The sequence below is a fragment of the Bipolaris maydis genome (genome assembly GCF_028858645.1).
Source record: "Bipolaris maydis strain C4 unplaced genomic scaffold PSV08scaffold_2, whole genome shotgun sequence".
Taxonomy (NCBI): Eukaryota; Fungi; Ascomycota; class Dothideomycetes; order Pleosporales; family Pleosporaceae; genus Bipolaris; species Bipolaris maydis.
Genome location: NW_027093858.1, coordinates 3,441,888 through 3,459,081, shown reverse-complemented (window position 1 = coordinate 3,459,081; position 17,194 = coordinate 3,441,888). Strand labels below are relative to the sequence as shown.

General features: G+C 50.6%; 8 protein-coding genes across 8 annotated transcripts; 4 read left to right on the top strand and 4 right to left on the bottom strand.

The window, feature by feature from the left end:
- Positions 1-87: 87 nt before the first annotated feature.
- Positions 88-1,103, bottom strand: PSV08DRAFT_271439 (uncharacterized protein). The gene is made up of 2 exons (XM_014224865.2): positions 758-1,103; positions 88-707 (listed from the first exon to the last, which is right to left on the bottom strand). The coding sequence occupies exons 1-2, from the start codon at positions 1,085-1,087 to the stop codon at positions 108-110; spliced, it is 930 nt and encodes a 309-aa protein (XP_014080340.1). The 5' UTR covers positions 1,088-1,103; the 3' UTR covers positions 88-107.
- A 295-nt stretch (positions 1,104-1,398) lies between these two features.
- On the top strand, positions 1,399-3,546 carry PSV08DRAFT_271412 (uncharacterized protein). The gene is made up of 6 exons (XM_014224864.2): positions 1,399-1,893; positions 1,960-2,158; positions 2,210-2,398; positions 2,460-2,851; positions 2,904-2,996; positions 3,046-3,546. Exons 1-6 carry the CDS (start codon positions 1,474-1,476, stop codon positions 3,223-3,225), a joined length of 1,473 nt encoding a protein of 490 aa, XP_014080339.1. The 5' UTR covers positions 1,399-1,473; the 3' UTR covers positions 3,226-3,546.
- Positions 3,547-5,007: 1,461 nt separating this feature from the next.
- Positions 5,008-7,094, top strand: PSV08DRAFT_217011 (glycoside hydrolase). Its single transcript, XM_014224863.2, has 4 exons — positions 5,008-5,397; positions 5,463-5,627; positions 5,770-6,417; positions 6,479-7,094. The coding sequence occupies exons 1-4, from the start codon at positions 5,274-5,276 to the stop codon at positions 6,865-6,867; spliced, it is 1,326 nt and encodes a 441-aa protein (XP_014080338.1). The 5' UTR covers positions 5,008-5,273; the 3' UTR covers positions 6,868-7,094.
- A 114-nt stretch (positions 7,095-7,208) lies between these two features.
- Positions 7,209-8,598, bottom strand: PSV08DRAFT_271381 (40S ribosomal protein uS2). Its single transcript, XM_014224862.2, has 3 exons — positions 8,321-8,598; positions 8,021-8,235; positions 7,209-7,965 (listed from the first exon to the last, which is right to left on the bottom strand). Exons 1-3 carry the CDS (start codon positions 8,544-8,546, stop codon positions 7,507-7,509), a joined length of 900 nt encoding a protein of 299 aa, XP_014080337.1. The 5' UTR covers positions 8,547-8,598; the 3' UTR covers positions 7,209-7,506.
- Positions 8,599-8,758: 160 nt separating this feature from the next.
- On the top strand, positions 8,759-10,163 carry PSV08DRAFT_271364 (mitochondrial 37S ribosomal protein uS15m). Its single transcript, XM_014224861.1, has 2 exons — positions 8,759-8,828; positions 8,878-10,163. Exons 1-2 carry the CDS (start codon positions 8,783-8,785, stop codon positions 9,840-9,842), a joined length of 1,011 nt encoding a protein of 336 aa, XP_014080336.1. The 5' UTR covers positions 8,759-8,782; the 3' UTR covers positions 9,843-10,163.
- Positions 10,164-10,346: 183 nt separating this feature from the next.
- PSV08DRAFT_217002 (acyl-CoA N-acyltransferase) lies at positions 10,347-11,095 on the top strand (the record flags this gene model as incomplete). Its single annotated transcript, XM_066092136.1, has 2 exons — positions 10,347-10,565; positions 10,683-11,095. Exons 1-2 carry the CDS (start codon positions 10,355-10,357, stop codon positions 11,093-11,095), a joined length of 624 nt encoding a protein of 207 aa, XP_065949879.1. The 5' UTR covers positions 10,347-10,354.
- On the bottom strand, positions 11,093-13,327 carry PSV08DRAFT_196268 (glycoside hydrolase). The gene is made up of 4 exons (XM_014224859.2): positions 12,948-13,327; positions 12,679-12,898; positions 12,438-12,625; positions 11,093-12,388 (listed from the first exon to the last, which is right to left on the bottom strand). Exons 1-4 carry the CDS (start codon positions 13,270-13,272, stop codon positions 11,145-11,147), a joined length of 1,977 nt encoding a protein of 658 aa, XP_014080334.1. The 5' UTR covers positions 13,273-13,327; the 3' UTR covers positions 11,093-11,144.
- Positions 13,328-14,731: 1,404 nt separating this feature from the next.
- On the bottom strand, positions 14,732-16,882 carry PSV08DRAFT_407675 (kinase-like domain-containing protein; the record flags this gene model as incomplete). Its single annotated transcript, XM_066093780.1, has 1 exon — positions 14,732-16,882. The coding sequence occupies one exon, from the start codon at positions 16,880-16,882 to the stop codon at positions 14,732-14,734; it is 2,151 nt and encodes a 716-aa protein (XP_065949878.1).
- Between the last annotated feature and the right edge of the window lie 312 nt (positions 16,883-17,194).

Below are 17,194 nucleotides of genomic sequence, written 5' to 3'. Positions count from 1 at the left end.
CGCTTACGCTCGTTTTGGATCTACCAACATCGCGTTCGGACAATCATTATTTTGACTATCCACACTTGGCTATTATCGACAAGACACCCGAAGTCGCTAAGGCTTCATTAGATATCCGAGCTGCGACTACTAGTCAGGGCTACATATTCTGCAAGCTTAGAGTAAGGAGCTAGTATCAGCTGAACAACCACGCCAGAATCACACAATCGCACACACTCCTTAACGGATGCGCCATCATTCGTGCCCAAACCCAGGTCCATTATTGTTTTTTCGACTGTCGCATGCAGATTGTCGATTCGATCCATACACTCATTTGACTTCTGATGGATCTCCTCTAGTAGATGGGTTTCCTTTACCTCATCATTGTGCTGCCGCAGGGTATCGTAGCTGTTGAATGATATGGAGTCGTCTGAAGATACCATTTTTGATGATGTTGTAGTGCTGATAGTCTTCTTCATCCAGAGTACCTTGGCAGTGGCCTGGACTTGCACTCGCTTTTCTTCGGACTGATCCGAGTGAGTGATAGTCACACAGCCTCCCGCTTCAGCTCCAATCTGGTACCCAACAACGTAATAGTCCCCAAAAATGCTGCGAAATTCGTTCTCCGATCTGCACAAGACGTTTCGTGCAAAAGGTGTCAGTACCGGATCAGCTTGGAAGCGGACATGCCCGGCTTGAATACTGATATTTTTGGAGACTCGTGTTCCCTATCATATGTTAATGCAAATCATTTGTAAGCTTCCTGGTGTTCAAATACAGCAAAGTTGTCCGATACCGATTTATCATACGAGCCAGTGACGCTGGCGCTGAGGAACTTGCAACCCACAGTCACTCCAAGACTAGCACTGAGATGCTCTGAATGCTGCGCCGACGAAGAACTGTTCCCTTCTCGGTAGCTTGAAACTCCACCATCAATTTCTACAACGCATTTCGCGTCATCAATTATGAATGGGCATTTCGATGCCCAGGGCAGACTGTCAGATGCAATAGCAGCTGAATTGAAGCCCGATCCAATCTCAATATTAGGCTTGGACCAGGGAAGATATAAAGGGAGTCTTTGAGATGCAAGGTTTTGGAGACTGTTCATTCTGACGTTGTCCAGGCGGTGATATCGCGTCTCGACAAGGGAATTTTGGAGCTATAAGCCATTCATCAAGTCCAGACCGTAGTACTAGCAGCAAAGGAAGATCCATTCATTCAACTGACATGGATTCCAGAACGTGACTTTCATTTGTTGCCTGGCGCAAAGGCAGCCCGAGCGGCGCCGTGGCGTTTTGTGGCGTCTGGCGGCTACACTAGCGGTCGGATACCCCGTTCGAACAAAATGCATGATGACCAAGAGATTGCTCACACATAAATACACGATGGCAGTACTGAGATTTGTGCCAGTGCTTCTTACTACATTTTGTTTCGTCAAGAAGCCACCAAGCTTATCATTGTTGTTTCATCCTTGCTCGTTACACACTAGCCACCATGGCGATGCTTCTTGCGCCTTACAACAACTCCATGCGCCTGGGACAGGGCTTCAACTCATTTACACAGCAGATATGCATGACTGATGCAGTCACCCAAGGCGAAGATGTCCCATCGCCGTATTCGGAAGATCAGCAGCCTAAGGGGATCAGTCAAATTGTTTCATACTCATCTCGTTTCGTTGACAAGCTCAGCGATGTAATCGATGTGATGAACGTGTCCGCTTCTTTATCCATCAAAACAGGAACCATTGGTGGGGCCGTTAGCGGAACCTACATTGACTCGGATAAGTTCAAGACCAGTGATCTCAACTTCTTCATTCAAGTCAAGGTGACGAACCAAACGCATATGGCGCGTGACTATACACAGTTTCAAAAATTGAAGAATTTCCCTATTACTAGATTCACCGAGATATATGGCGTAAGTGCATCAGATAGACACCTGTCAGGTTCTTGATCAAGGATTCGTTGCTGACTTGACATCTAGGACTCATTTATATCCGGATGGGAGGAAGGTGGAGAGCTCAACGCACTGATATCAGTCAAGGTAAATGACAAGTCCAAAATAACTACGATCAAAGGTGCATTGGAAGCAGAGCTGGGAACACCGGCTTTATCTGGTGCGATCAAAGGTGAGGGCGGTTTGGATAAGAAGGCCACTGAAACATCAACGGAAACCACAATAAGTAAGTATTGATTTTTGGCTTCAGAATCAAACCCTCTGACATTAACAAAAGACGTCAACTGGAGTGGTGGTGGCCAAATCAAGGACCCAAACGTCCTTTGGGACATCAACAGTCTTACTCTCGCTGCAGCAAATTTTCCGGATCTTGTCGCATTGACACCACAACGCACCTATGCAATTTTAACAAAGTACACATCTTTGAAAACTTTTCACGAGTCAATGGGCTTCTTCTCCCCCCTTGGTATGTACATCTACCATGGCTTTGAACAAAAGTTGTATGAGCTAACCGCTGATTTTGCTAGACTATGAAAATGCTGGTATTTATACAGGAGCACTTTTGGATGCTTACATGGATTACAAGTCAATCTGGAAGCATATCCAGATCATTAACTGGGAATTTGAATCTGGAACCACGAAGCTGGTCAAATCTGAGCCCACCAAGGAACTTCTAGACTACGCCAAAAAGTGCGCCCAAGAGGGCGCTTCCGCACCGAAGTCTGCAAGTCGAGGCCAGTCCCGAAGCCATACCAGTGGCAAGCATTTAGAGGGCTCTGAGGATTCGCGGGACCTGCAACCGAAGAAGAACACTTTCAAACCGAACATCTTGGACTGTGAACCCTACGATGCTTCGTTTGTAGGGTTGAGCAAAGCTAGACGTGACTGTCGTCTCGAGATGACGAAAATTGTCAATGAAGTCAGTTTGGATGGTGCAAGATGATTGGAAAGACTACTAACATGTGCTATAGGTTGATGCAGTTACAGCGGATCCAAGCATTGCGCTTCAGCCAGATCGCTTAGGCATTTATCTGGCCCCTTCGATCTTCAGGCAATTGCTTCCCGTAAGCCATTTTCTCAATATAGTTATCCACGTTCTGACTGGAATTTTAGATAAAGGAAGCAATCAAAGAAGGCACCACACAGGTCACTACAGGGCCAAATCCAGCCCCAGGACCAGCTCCAAATCCAGACCCAACTCCAGGCCCAACTCCAGATCCAACTCCAGGCCCAACTCCAGGCCCAACTCCAGATCCAACTCCAGGCCCAACTCCAGACCCACCTACTCAGTAGCCGCCATACGTTTATCCCGAGGGGAAAACTGACAAAATACTCAATGAGCTGAAGACCAACAGAGCCAGACATGCTTCTCGCTCAAGTACTTCCAACTATCGGGAAAAATGAGCGATGATCCACTCAAGCCCAGAAGCTTATTGTTCAACAGCCTCAATGTTCACGAGGAGACTTGGATACAACAAAGCATCGTCATCCAACTCAACTGCTAGCATGTCTTCGGAACTAAAACCGTATGAGCTTCAGGTAAAAGAAGTGAATCGAGCAGTAAAAATTTAATTCTTAAAAAATAAATTAGAACAAAAGAAAATTTCCCTTAACTGAATGACATTAAGTCCATGACTAAAGCTCTTGATGCTCCCATATCCAGACTGCACTATATAGTTTATTGGGATCTATAGATTTTGCTATTTTTAAAAATATTTCGATAGATGAGTTCTGAGAAAATGGGCGGTGCGGAAGGGAAGCTTTGGTGAAGAATCGCTTACTTAAGCAGACATTTGACAGGTCATATACAACAATGGCCGAGGAAACCTGAATAACGAGGCGGGCAAGCACCTTATATCTAATAAGAAAAAAGGATCGGGCCGCAAACGAGAAGCTAGACGGTGTGAAGATCGAGAGCCACCACAACCTCGAGATAAATTGCATCGCATACATTGACTCCGTAATCCTATCCTCGACGGTTGCTGCTCAACGTGACCCAAATACCAACCCTCGCACGATTGCTGCGCCAGAACAGTTTGGAAATCATGTGTGTAGCAGATATGAGAAGCCACCTGCGGTGGAAGGCTTGACTCCGCGGGGATCCTACGGCTCTTATAACCCCTGGTGTGGGGACTCGGGCAACTTAGTCTTGTCTGGGGGGGAACGTATAGAAAGGAAGAAGAGTAGAAAAAAGTCATAGGTATGTAATTGCTACGCAAAATTCAACTATGGGAAACTTAGCCAACCAATCAAACCACATGTCCTCGTGGTCAGAAAAGAAGCAAGCAAAGCGGGCGGACTTTGTCAATGACAGACGTTGGGGAGCGGCTAACAGCTAGCCAGCAACTAGCGTTTTGGCACGGAGCCTCTTCGTTTTTAGTGCAATCGGACGTCTGGCGCGCTTTTCCAAGTGACCGACCGCTACGGTTTTCACGTCGTTGTGACAGGTGGTTAGCGGAGATTACGGATTAAGATTGCACGGGGTGCAAAATGAGCTCATCCCCATCCATGGGTGCTTACTGTACACAACGAAAGCTCCAAGTCAGCCGAGAGGGCAACGCGATCAAAGCAATGCAGGCTTGACCTGTGGGTAGTCGATGTTTTTTAATGCATATCCTTAGCTCGACATAAACTTGTATTTGTGAACGCGTCGACCAGATAGACACGATATGTTGTTTCGACCAAGCCAGCCGTGTGCCGCTTAGGTGCATCAAGCATGCGGGTCGCATAGGCTTAAAACTGCAGCCCAGCCAATCGCCCACGCAAGTCCTTGTCGCATCGCCCACGCACGTCTCCACTACGCTTGTCCTCTTTCCCCAACTTCCATGATACGCCTTGTTCGCCCCGTTCGCGGCAATGCAATTGGTGGGAGCCAACGCTTTAGCCCTCGACTTGAAAGTGGGATTGCATGGTTGAGGGCTTATGGGCGCCTTTTGCCGAGAAGCGTCATGGAGATTGGAAGGATCGACGGCGTGGAGTTGGGGGGTAGGCGTGTTACTTACTAGGGCGCCCTTTGCCTTGTTTCCAAACAGCCGCATTCATAAACATGAGTTGGCCGGCCTAATCTGTTCTCTTACTTCGCTCTTGTTCACGCACCCTTCGTTCGTTCATATACTACAGTCGTTTGCTTTTTTGTTGACTACTACTACTTTCGCTTATACTTTTACGGAGCTCATGTGCAATCTTGTGTCTCATACGTAACGTAACGGTGGTTCGTAGGCCCAGTGCGTTTGCTGCTGGATAATTTCTTTTTAAGCGGGGACTTGAGCTGTTTTTGTTGCTTGATCTTCAATATTTACCAGGGAAACACTGGAAAACGTTTGGGTTGCTCGACTGCAATAATGGTTCAATCTCTATCGCTGGCGCTGTTGGCCAGCTTGAGCACTGTCGCTTCAGCTATCCCGACAATCGAAGTAAAGGGCTCCAAGCTCTTCACTAGCGAAGGCAACCAATTCTACGTCAAGGGTACATATGCGATTCTGCAACAAAACGAAGTTAAAGAAGCATTGATTTCTAACGACTCAGTATAGGTATCGCGTACCAGCTTGTCCCAGACGATCCGCTCGTCGACGCGACGCAATGTGGCCTCGACTCTGCCCTCATGAAAACCATTGGCGCCAACTCAATCCGTGTTTACCACGTTGACCCTGATGCTGATCATACCGATTGCATGAAGGCCTTTGCGGATGCTGGAAGTACGTATGCCCAAGATACGTCTGAACTCAGATTACTTTGATGATTACACGGCAATTTCCGTTCTTCAAAAGCGCAAATGTCGTATAGTTAGAAATTAATGTTTTCAAGTCACTTGATAATGAATACTAACCCGTCACATAGTCTACATCTGGGTCGATCTCGACACCTTCGACACATATGTCGAGCAAAACACACCTCGATGGGAGTCTGACCAACGCGATGCTTACGCCAAAGTAATGGATGAATTCCACCAATATGACAACGTCGCAGGCTTCTTCGTCGGCAACGAGGCCATCACCACCTCAAACGGCTCCGTCACATCGCCCTACATCAAAGCCGCCGCACGTGATATGAAAGCTTACCGCGACAAGAAGGGATACCGCAACATCCCCATCGGCTACTCCGCCGCCGACATCGCCTCGCTGCGGCCCATGTTGCAAGACTACCTCTCATGTGGCAACAACGCCTCGGAGCGCGTCGATTTCTTCGCCCTCAACGCATACTCGTGGTGCGGCGACAGCTCCTACCAGCAATCAGGCTATGACAACCTCGAAAAGAACGCAAAGGATCTCCCCGTTCCCATCTTCATGTCCGAAACAGGCTGCAACACTGTGCGCCCGCGCGACTTTAAAGACCAGGAGGCACTGTTTGGCGAAATGGCGGATGTATGGTCCGGCAGTATCATATACGAATGGATCGAGGAGCAGAACAACTACGGCCTGATTAGTTACGGGCCCAAGGTTGATCCTGCGAGTCCCAATGCGCCGCCGGATGGATTTCCTCGCTCCGGTATGTTTGAGGAATATGATTTTTTTTTTCGGCAAGACACCAAACTAACCATTTCAACTAGGCAAACCCACACCCGTCGAACCAGACTTCCCCAACCTCTCAGCCGTCTGGAAAACTCTAAATCCTACCGGAATCAAGGCTTCGGACTACAAGCCCACTCTCACATCTATTGCCTGCCCAGCCTTCACTAAAGGAGCATGGGAAGTCGTCCCCACATCCGCTCTTCCTACCCTGGGCCAGAAACACAACTATGACAATTCCCCTACATCTGGTGGTTCCAGTGCCACACAGACTTCTGGTTCTGGAGCAAGACAATCGGGTTCTGGATCCGGTACTGCGGATACGTCTGCACCACAGCCCACTGCGGCAGCGGCAGATGGTTTGAGCAAGGGGCTCAGGAGCACGGGTGCTATGCTGCTTGGTGTGTTGATCGTGTTTGCTTGGTTGTAAAACAAAAGCCATTCCCCTCTTTTTTCTCTCTCTCCTGGAAAGCAATTGTGTTTTGAGTATCATCACCCACACGTTCTGCGTGTAGTACATAGTTTCGAGTCTACTTACTTGATTAGGTATGGTACATGGCACATGGGGCAGAATTTAACGAGAACATGAAGGATTTTAATGTATATGAATACCCCGCTATGGATCGGGCTGAAAATACAAAAAAACTCACTCCACCTTGTCCTGATTTTGCTCAGCAACATGTATCATGTCACACAACTCAGTCACCACTCATGTCACTAATAGCAGATTATAGTTCACAAACACTCAGGCCAGAAAAGCAGTCAAACAATGTGGGAACAAGGTATGTATTGAAGGATTGGGCGCCAACTAAGTACGACCCGATCGCCAGCACAGGGCTTTCCCCCATACCCGAAGACAAGTATGGATATCTTTCCCTCATAAGCGCACAGCATTGATCATATCCTTCAACACACCCCTGTCCCATCAAACATGCATTTCTTGTTGATCGTTGTCAAATGGTCTCATATTTTCCTTTTTCCCATTGCCTACTCCTACGCCGACGTGCCATTGTTTGTTCAAAGACAGGGTATGTAAGAGAAGAAGTGACGAAGATGCTCAACATGGCATTTACCACTGAGTAGTGGTAGTGGGGGCAGCAGTCTCGGCACCCCAGCCCTCACCGCCAGCCTGGGCATCGCCAGAGGCGGCCCAGTCGGCAGCGTCAGCGTCCCAGCTGGTGCCAGGGGCAGCAGCCTGAGCAGTGAAAGCACCGGCAGATGCGCCAGAGACCTCCCACTCGCTGGTGAAGCCGTCAGCGACGGCAGCGGGGCCAACCTCGTCGGCACCAGGGACCTTGGCCTCCTCAACACCAGCGCTGTCCTTGTTCTCCTCGGCCTCAGGGTCGCGGTAGAAGTACAAGTCAGTCATGACATCCCACTCAGTCTCGCGGTTAGCGAGGGTACCGCGGAGGCGGAGGACCTCACGGGCGAGCATCCACCAGATGAGACCAATGGCGTGGCGACCCTTGTTGTTGGTGGGGATGGCAACATCAACGTACTCGGTGGGAGAGTCACCGTCGCAAAGGGCCTATTCGGGGTTAGTTCCAGATTCCTATACTCTTCTTCATGCGCATTCTCCTTACAATGACGGGGATGTTGACGTAGGAGGCCTCCTTGATAGCCTGGGCGTCGGTGCGGGGGTCGGTGACGACGATCAAGCGGGGCTCCCTGAAAGAACGGGTGATGTAGTTGGTGAAGTTACCAGGAGTGAAACGACCAGCGATGGCGGTGGCGCCGGTGTGCGAGGCGAACTTGAGGACGGCACGCTGTCCGTAGGGACGGGCGGAGATGACACAGACTGCGCAGTGTCAGCTAAAAAAGAACTTGGGCATATTTGCGCATTGTTCAAGTCCAGATGTCTCGACTTGGGCGCCCAAACGTACCATCAGCCGGGTTGTCGATGGCGACAATGATGCGGGCGGCCAGAACAATCTTCTCCCAGGTCTTGCCAATGTTCAAGACGTTGACACCGTCGGGCCTGGTCTTCCACAGGTAAGGCTCCATGTGCACCTGGAGGTTCTTGCTACCGAGGTGGCATTGGGCAGCGAGGAGCATCTCAATGTCCTGCTGGGTGGGGTTGAAGATGGCGGGGAGGTTGGAAGGGGCCATTTTGACGGTTTGGCGCTGTACAAGCTGGTGGGTATAGAGAAGTTGTCGTGATGCGTGCGGGCGAAGTTTTGGCACACGAACTTTGGCGATATTCGAGCCCTGGCAGTGGGCGAGCTAAAGCCCGAAGCAGCATAGTGCCGAACGGGACGCGGCGCCGGCGAAACCCTTGCGCCGACGACCTGATCCGCAAAAGATTCACGGCGGGTGGAAGCAGTGAGTGTGCGTCCAAGCCAACGATGCCGCCACGAATACCAGGATTGTCGTGCCTACGGGCATCGGCTTGTGAGTTCTTAGATTTCATGTACAATATCCAGTGTTGACAATGCCACAGCACCCTCCATTTCTGCGCAATTCACACTCCCCATCCGAACTTTTGTTTCGACAGCGCGGGCCAATGCCGAATCAATTGAGCGACAAAAGAAGCGCCTTGCTAGCGATCCCTACATAGTTGCGCAGCGCAACCGCAAAAAGGCAGCCAACCTGTCTCGACGTGCCGAACTCGAACAAGCCCGTGTGGCCAGTCTTGGAAACCCTGTTCGCGGTATACCAACACCGTTTGTAGAGTCTTTTGATACTGGCAAGCCTATAACCTACGACGAAGGCAAGAAAATTCCCCAGGACCGGACGCATCTCAATTATGCATTCGACCCGACGACTGTGGAGAAGCAATTAAAGAAGAGCGAGAAGCTAGCGGTACCACTGAGTGAAATTGCAAAGCAAGCTGCGCCCGCTGCGTACCCATGGAACGACGCCACGCGGTATGCTCAGGCAAGGGCAATTGAGAAGTCGGCGGAGGAAATTGAAGAGCAAAACAAAAAGGACCATGCACGTGCAGTCGAGGCGATTAGGCGAATCACGGCGCTCGAGAATGGCTCCAGCAAAGACCGCATGCGTGTCAACATTGCGCGATGTGTCGAGACTTTTGGACGCCACAACACTGACAGGATATTCCCACCAAAAGCGCCATCGCTGAGCCGCTCCGGTGTAGACGAGACTCATGCCATCCGCCCAGAGACAAACGTTGCTGCAACAGCCAAGCGAGTAGGACCAGACACGGGATCTTCTGAAGTCCAGATTGCTATCCTGACAGCCAAGATCAAGACACTAGCGGACTTTTTACAGACACGAGGAAAGGGCGACAAGCACAATAAGCGGAATCTGCGGTTGCTGGTGCACAGGAGACAGAAGCTTCTGCAGTATTTGAGGAGGAAGGAGCGAGGTGGTCCAAGATGGCAACATTGCATTGAGACTCTGGGTCTGACCGAAGGCACATGGAGGGGTGAGATTTCGTTGTAAGAGTATGAAGCAAAGCCCGGATGATGGCACTAGCACTATCGCGTCCGTGACGAATGTTGAACTAGTCTACGGCTTCACGGGCTGTAAGGGCTACTAAAGCCCCTGTATACTACGATTCCAGGCATTGGCTATTGTGAAACATAAATGTGACAGGCCCCATCTACGGCATGCATCTAATCTCTTAGCGCGCTTCTGCTATACGCTGCAGTCCACTCCCGGCGTGTCGTCTCTGCTTCTCCCTATCCTCACACCGCGTCCTGAACATCGCGTTCCGAACATCGAGAAAAGGGCGGTACCAAAAAGGGCGCAACGCAACGCAACGCAAGCCCAACGCTGGCACTACCACGGCCAGATCGGTACCCATACGTAACATCTGCATACCAAAGTTACAAACTCAGATACCAAAAGAACAATATATAAGTAAAAAAAAAGATACCAACATCCTAACAAACCCCCCAATCTTCCACATTCCTAGTCCACACCCAACACAACCCACCCTGCCATCTTGTATAATGCCCTTCAAATATCCCAATCCCTGGCGCAGCCCCCGCCTCCACTACCGCGCCATCCGCCCATGCGACAAATCCGTCTTCCTGGCGCTCGCCGCAGACCCAGCCATGTACATGGCAAGTACACACGCCACGACCAAGCTCCCCACGGAGCAAGACGCAGAGGAAAACATGCACCAGGGCCCCCCTGGCAGCGGCGAGCCCCGCGAAGAAAGTCTCTTGCAAGCAATAATCTGGCGTCCGCACGACACGCCGACTGCATCGTTGCCTTTGGAGCAGAAAGAAGCGGTGCTGGAGGAGATGAAGCGGCAGAATCCAGCCGAGATTCTAGATGCAGAGTATGGTGTTGCGGTTGGGCATATTCACTCGGCGCCGTCGTCGCTGCATGAGGCGCATCATCGGACCATGGAGATTGCGCTGGATATTTTGCCAGCGTACCAAGGGAAGGGGTATGGGAGTGAGGCGATTAATTGGGCGTTGGACTTTGGGTTTCGGCGTGCGGGGCTGCATAGTGTGCGGTTGAGGGCGTTTGGGTGGAATAAGGGGGCGATACGGTTGTATGAGCGACTGGGGTTTGTGGTGGAGGGGAGAGAGAGGGAGGCGGTGTGGTTTGAGGGGGCGTGGTGGGATTCGTTTACGTTGGGGATGCTGGATAGGGAATGGAGGGCGAGAGAGGCGGGGAAAGAAGAAGAAGAAGAAGAAGAAGAAGAAGAAGAAGAAGCACAGTTTAGGCATGTGGAATAAGGAAGGGTAATCATGTATGTATGTATATCTACCTACTTGGCCATAGACATTAGAATATACCGTGTTGCATACCAGCAACTCCTGTATCCCGAATCACCATTGAAGAGTCGTTGCCTCGCTTCGCGGCCGCGTCGTATAGGGCCTGAATATCTTGTCTCCACATTGTCTCGTTCATTCTAATTACCTTTCGGTCATACGTCATCATGCCATTGACTTCACCCTCGACATCTGTCGTTTGCGTCCAAACACCACCCGAGCAAGCAAACAAGTCGATTTGCTCACGCAGTTGCACAAGCAGGTCGTGGCAACGATAGTTCCAATAAAAGGTACCGTTGGTGAGTTCATATGCTGTTTGTCGACCAAGATCCTTGTACCATGCGTGTTCAAAGTTATTCTCGGTGAGCTGGGTGCCGATACCACCAAATTCGCCTTGCAGACCGATGCGGGCGGGATCGTAAGCTGAGTCGTAGCCACTGCCTTGATAAGACCAGAACGGTGTTCCGCATTGGGGTGTCGAGTAATGATGGTTGTCGTCAAAGTCACCAGCCATGTGGTCCGTCCAACCGCTTACAGAGTTGACAAGGCGAGTAGGGTCAACCCGACGCACCATGTCTGTCAATCCAAACTCTGGCCATGGTGGTGAGGTGGCCTGACCCCATTCCTCATTGTAGATGGTCCAGGCGATGATGCTAGGGTACGACTTCAACTGCTCAACCATGACCTCAAGTTGGCGATCGAATTCGGCCTGAGCACCTGGCTCCAACCGTATGCCTCCACAGCCTTCGCGAGCAGGTAGATCGGGGCGCAAAGAAGGCATGTCTTGAATGACCAACATGCCCATCTCGTCACAGGCCCTGTAGAACAAAGCCGGCTCGACTTTGATGTGCTTTCTGACCATGTTGTAGCCGACATTCTTTAGTACCTTGAGGTCGTACACCATGGCTTCTACGCTTGGAGGTGTGTATATGCCATCTGGCCAATAGCCTTGGTCCAAGGTGCCAAATGGAAAGACAAACTTTCCGTTAAGAAGTGGACGCTGCACACCGCCGATTACGCCTCTGGAGATGGTTCTGAATCCAGTGTAGCTTTGTACTGTATCACTACCCATTTTTATGGTGATGTTGTACAGGGTCGGACTATCCGGCGTCCACAGCTTAGGTGAATCAACGACAAAGGTGAATGGGCTTCCACTAGTACCCGTAGCCTCTGCCTTGACGTCATCCGAATCGACTTCATGGACAACGATACTGTAGGTAGTGGTCGAATTAGTGCTAGTGTGCACAGTGACGACGACTAATAAATGTAAGTAATAAGACAGTAGCACCATGAATAGATGACTGACCCTTTCCATCCATATCCGCAGTGAGATCGAGTTTCGAAATGTGCTCCTTGGGTGCGGACTCGAGCCACACTGTCTGCCATATGCCACTGCAGGGCGTATACCAGATCATTCCACCACGGTTCAGAGTCTGCTTTCCAATCGGGATTTGAACGCGGTCTATGTCAGTTGGGTCATAGACGTATACCAAACTGCAGAAATGATTAATTTTCTTCTCATGTTTTCTCGCTTCTCATGCACTTACAGCTCATTTGTTCCATTGGCATTCAGATACGAAGTGACATCAACACTGAACTCAAAATAACCACCTCTGTGGAATCCTGCCTTTTGGCCGTTGACGAAGATGGTGGCCTCGTAATCAACAGCGCCGAAGTTCAAAACGACACTGTTTCCGCTTGGCCAATTTGATGGTACTTCAAACGATGTCTGATACCAGCTCCAGATACGGTTCTTTTCAGTCACACCTATGTCGGTCTCAGCAACTTGTCTCGTGCATGCTTTGGCGCTACTCACCTGACAAAGCACTCTCCAAGCAGAACGGGACCAAGACGGCCTTTTCAAGTCGCTGCCCGAATGGTGGTGAGGCATCAGAGCCGTTTTGAGTGTTTTGGTATCGCCAGACGCCATTGAGGTTCTTCCAGTCTGGTCGTTGAAGGCGTGGGCGTGGGTACTCAGGCCAGGGGTTGGTTCCCACGGTATCAGTCCATTCAGTTTTGAGTGGGGTAAATCCAATTTGGTAGTCTGTGTTGTTGTTTTGGCGCGGAACGACCTTGTTATTGCTAGAAGCAATGGTCGTCCACGTCAGCAAGCTCGCTATGATTCCGATGGAGAGCCGCATCTTGGTGGGAAGAGACGCTATGACACAGCGCCTATGCACGTATCCAAGAAAGCATGAGAAGAGTCAAACGAAGGGAGATGGAGGTGGTATTTAAGCGGTCTACAGACTCATGACAGCATAGCTCCACTGTACCTGGTGTAATGGCCGTGCAGCTGCATGCTAAAGGCCTTGGCTCTGGGGATACTAGCGGCGGGATGATCCTGGTGGCTGGGCGCCTCGATCAGCCATAGCAGAACCGCGTCCGCTGGGCGTAAGTGTACAAAGACTGCGGTTGTCATATGGCAGCACCGGCTGACCATTGTTATGCTAGTGAGAATGTCCTTGGCGGGCTGTTCAAGGCTGACAAAGGTTGCTGGTGCAGGGGCACGAGAGCCTGGAGAGGCTGGTCCAAGGATAGAGGAGGGTAGCTTGATGGTACGGCTTCGCTGTGGATGGATCCTGATGCTAGATGCACGGTGTCAGATGCAGCAGTGCATGCCCTGATCAGCTGTGATGATCGCCTTGGCTGGCACTTTGTTGAATCCCCAGTCCCCGCACCACTCGGTCTAAACATGGCCGGTCCGCCCAGTTCGCATCAAGCAAGTGAACAACAGTCATTCCGCGCCGTCGCTGCGATGTTCCTGTGTTCGGACACGGCAGTACCTTGCTGCAGTACCGCGCATATTCGGACGCAGTTCTTTCTCCGGTGACGCGGTAGCACGTGATTGATGCATGGCGAAAAGGTCGTGCCAGGGCTACTGTCGGCTCGAGTGTAACCCACATGAGTGACGTCAATTTTCCAGAGGTGGAGGTACATATGGAGAACGCAAACCGGTACAAAAACCTGGAGGCTAAGCAATGTGGCGTGCGTTCGGCGTCGTAGATGGTGGAGCTTCGGGCGTGAGGGAAGGTTGGGAGACTAGCATGGCACCAAAACCCCGCATTTTGAGATTAGATCAAGTGGACAGCAGACATAAACAAGGCTGCACGTTGGTAGTCTGTACAGGACAACCTGTAATGGAAATTATTCATTCACAACTTCTTCTTCTTCTTTATCTTCTTTATCTTCCCGGGCATCTCCGATGTCGTGCTGCGCCAACTAGGTAACCCTCGCATTGTGCCCCTCCGAGCTGCCTATACCGCACTAATAGGTAAATGAATTTCTGCCAGCATGGAATTACTCCGCTTTACTTCTACCCCTAGTTGATTGGGCCCACCTTGTGACTATCTGATCAACCATGCTGCACATGACCAATCCGAGTCAAGTGGACAGCCATATGTCCCTGGCTTCAAAGGTACCTTCCTATTCTTCGTCTAATGTAGCATTCATGCCATGGCCCTTAGTACCTCCAGACGCACACCTTCGGGGACCCCGCAACATCCTGGCTCTGTATAGCCTGTCTTTGGCTCTTATCGTCCAACCCCCAGCAATGCAAGCCGTCTAGTTCAAGTTTCAAGCCCTAGGCTACGCTCACAATGCTCATGGAAGCAAAAGAAATGGTTTGTTCCATGGCTTGATCTTGACGGTCGTGGTATTCTGCTTCGATGGACTAGGGGAACGCGCAGACAGGAGCGAAGAAGGACCAGTGGGCGAGGTAGGCGAAACAGGCAAAAGAGGCGAAAGAGGCAAGGTAGGCGATGCGGGCGAAGTGGCATAACCAGGAGACTGCAGTGGTTCGGGTATTTTAATAGACTTTGTTACAATGGGCCCTGGTCCAGATAGTGCATGGAAGCTATCGTTGTTCAGCGATATTGCCGGTGCATCTATCGTCTCCAGGGAAGCGCTGTCGTCCTCTTTGATTCCAGATAGTGTGCCTCGGTCTGAGTAGTACTTCAAGATCGAATTCACTTGCGTTGTACCAGAGTGTATTGTGTCTACATCCGAGCTCGTTGAACTTATCGTCGACATCGTTCGAAGTGACGCTATACTGGACGATCTGTCACGATCTGAACGCGAAGATGATGCGACACCAACATCATGTCTATGTGCGCCACAGTGCATGTTGGGCATTGAGGTACAGCTGAAAATGTCAAACAATTCATCGCGCACGTCGCGAGCCGTTGGACGATGCATGGGGTTTTTGCTGAGCATGGTTCGGATAAGCGCCAAGATGTCAGGGACTATGCCAAATGCCTCGTCATCGCTTTCCCCAGATGCTTTCTCCAGTACGGCCATCCAGGTTTCGACCTTGTCAAGATTGTTATGGTACGACGAATCGGTACGCGAGTTCTTGCCGCCCGTGTTGATTTTTTGTTTCGATGTACGGTGTTTGATGAAATCATGGGATTTCTTCTTGAGCAAGAAAGTCAAAATTTCCAAGAAGACGCAACCCAAAGAGAAGACATCTGCTTTCTCAGTTTCTTGTCCTTGTGATTGGTGCTGAGGTTTAGGCTCTGATTTCTTGAAGCCAAAGTTGAACCCTGAAAAGTCTGTTGTTGGGGATTTTGTTAGCTTCTGACGATACGAATTGCTGCTATTCGAGGATCTCGATGAGCTTTTACTTGCGATAGACACGTGTCGGTCTTTGGATAGGGTGGGTGATGCGACGGAGGGAGGCAAGTCCAATGGTTCTGAACTTGCATGTGCTTCTGGGGCATCGTATATGTAGGCATCCATAGCATCAGGCTTCTTGTCTTTCTGAAACGTTTCCAAGCTGCCAATGTCACTGAATGCAATCGCATTCTGCTCGTCGACGAGTATCCTGGACGGTCGGATCGCGGAATGGCAAAACCCATTTTGATGCAGTGTTGTGATGGTATCGGCCAAACAGTGTAGCCAGTTAAGCACCAGCCACCGTCTCTCGGGCTTTGGCAGTTTCTGGTATTGCGCAGGATTGCGATGGTCGATGAAGGTGCGCAAGGTGTGGTGGCCGACAAAGTTACTGACAATGTAGCCAGAGCCCTTTGCCGTGTACGACGCCCAGACAGGAGCGAGATGCTCGTGTTCAACCATTCTTGCACTCTCCACGTCTAGGATAAAATCTTGATGAAAAGCCTCTGGATCATCTGCATTTCCAAGTGGGAATTTCCGTCGCATGTAGATTTCCTTCGGCTTCTTTGGTAAGTGTATTCGAGACCAGGCTTGCAGACTGACCGCGACTGGCAAGGTCATGACACTCTCGATCGGTACCTCTTCGTTTTCGGCATAGTCGATGTGTACGCCTTGTCGTAACTCTCGTAGCAGGAAAGTAAATTGGGTATGGTAAAAGCGAGCATTGGCGTGGTTGTCGCGTCGATTCGATAGCGATAGCTGCTCAATGTCTTCCATCCCAAGAGGGAGGTCATCATCGTCCCAAGATTTGTCGACAACGGCAAATATGCGGTCCGCCTCGCCGATCTCGACAAGTGTCAGAAATAGCCGCCGTGCCTTCTCCATGATCCATTCGATATAGGTATCGTCGCTCAGATCGCCAAAGCCTACAGGTTGGGTGAGACGTTCCCTCTCTTGAGGCTGTAGCCGAGAAGTGACAAAGTCATTGGTGACTCGCTCGTTGATCCTCTCCTCGGTCCACCATATTTGTTGGAGGGCGTGCTGAGGGGTGACCAAGCTGTGGCCGGCGTATCCATAGATGAGGGCATTGAGAGCAACCGTTTGGTCGTTGACAACATTAGTCAGTGTCCTGGAGCTCATTGCGGGAGGCAAGAGGCCTGGAATCTAGTTCTTGAGATGGTGGTGTCGATGGTGTCTGTCCGGGCTCTTGGTCGCGTGTCCAGCCGGATCCGTAGTGGGCTGTATATCATTTCCAGCGAATCAAAAGTCGGATGGCGTTGGTTTCAACAACAATAGAAGAATAGTCGGCCGGTCTGAGCAAGTGGGAAAGTATTGCAATTAGGCATCAGCGGGGGGTTACGGCCAACGGCTCTCGAGTGTGGTACAAGAGCTGATCAGGCTCTCGGAGGGCATCTTGTCGTGGCAAGCGGCATGGCAACGAATACATACAGC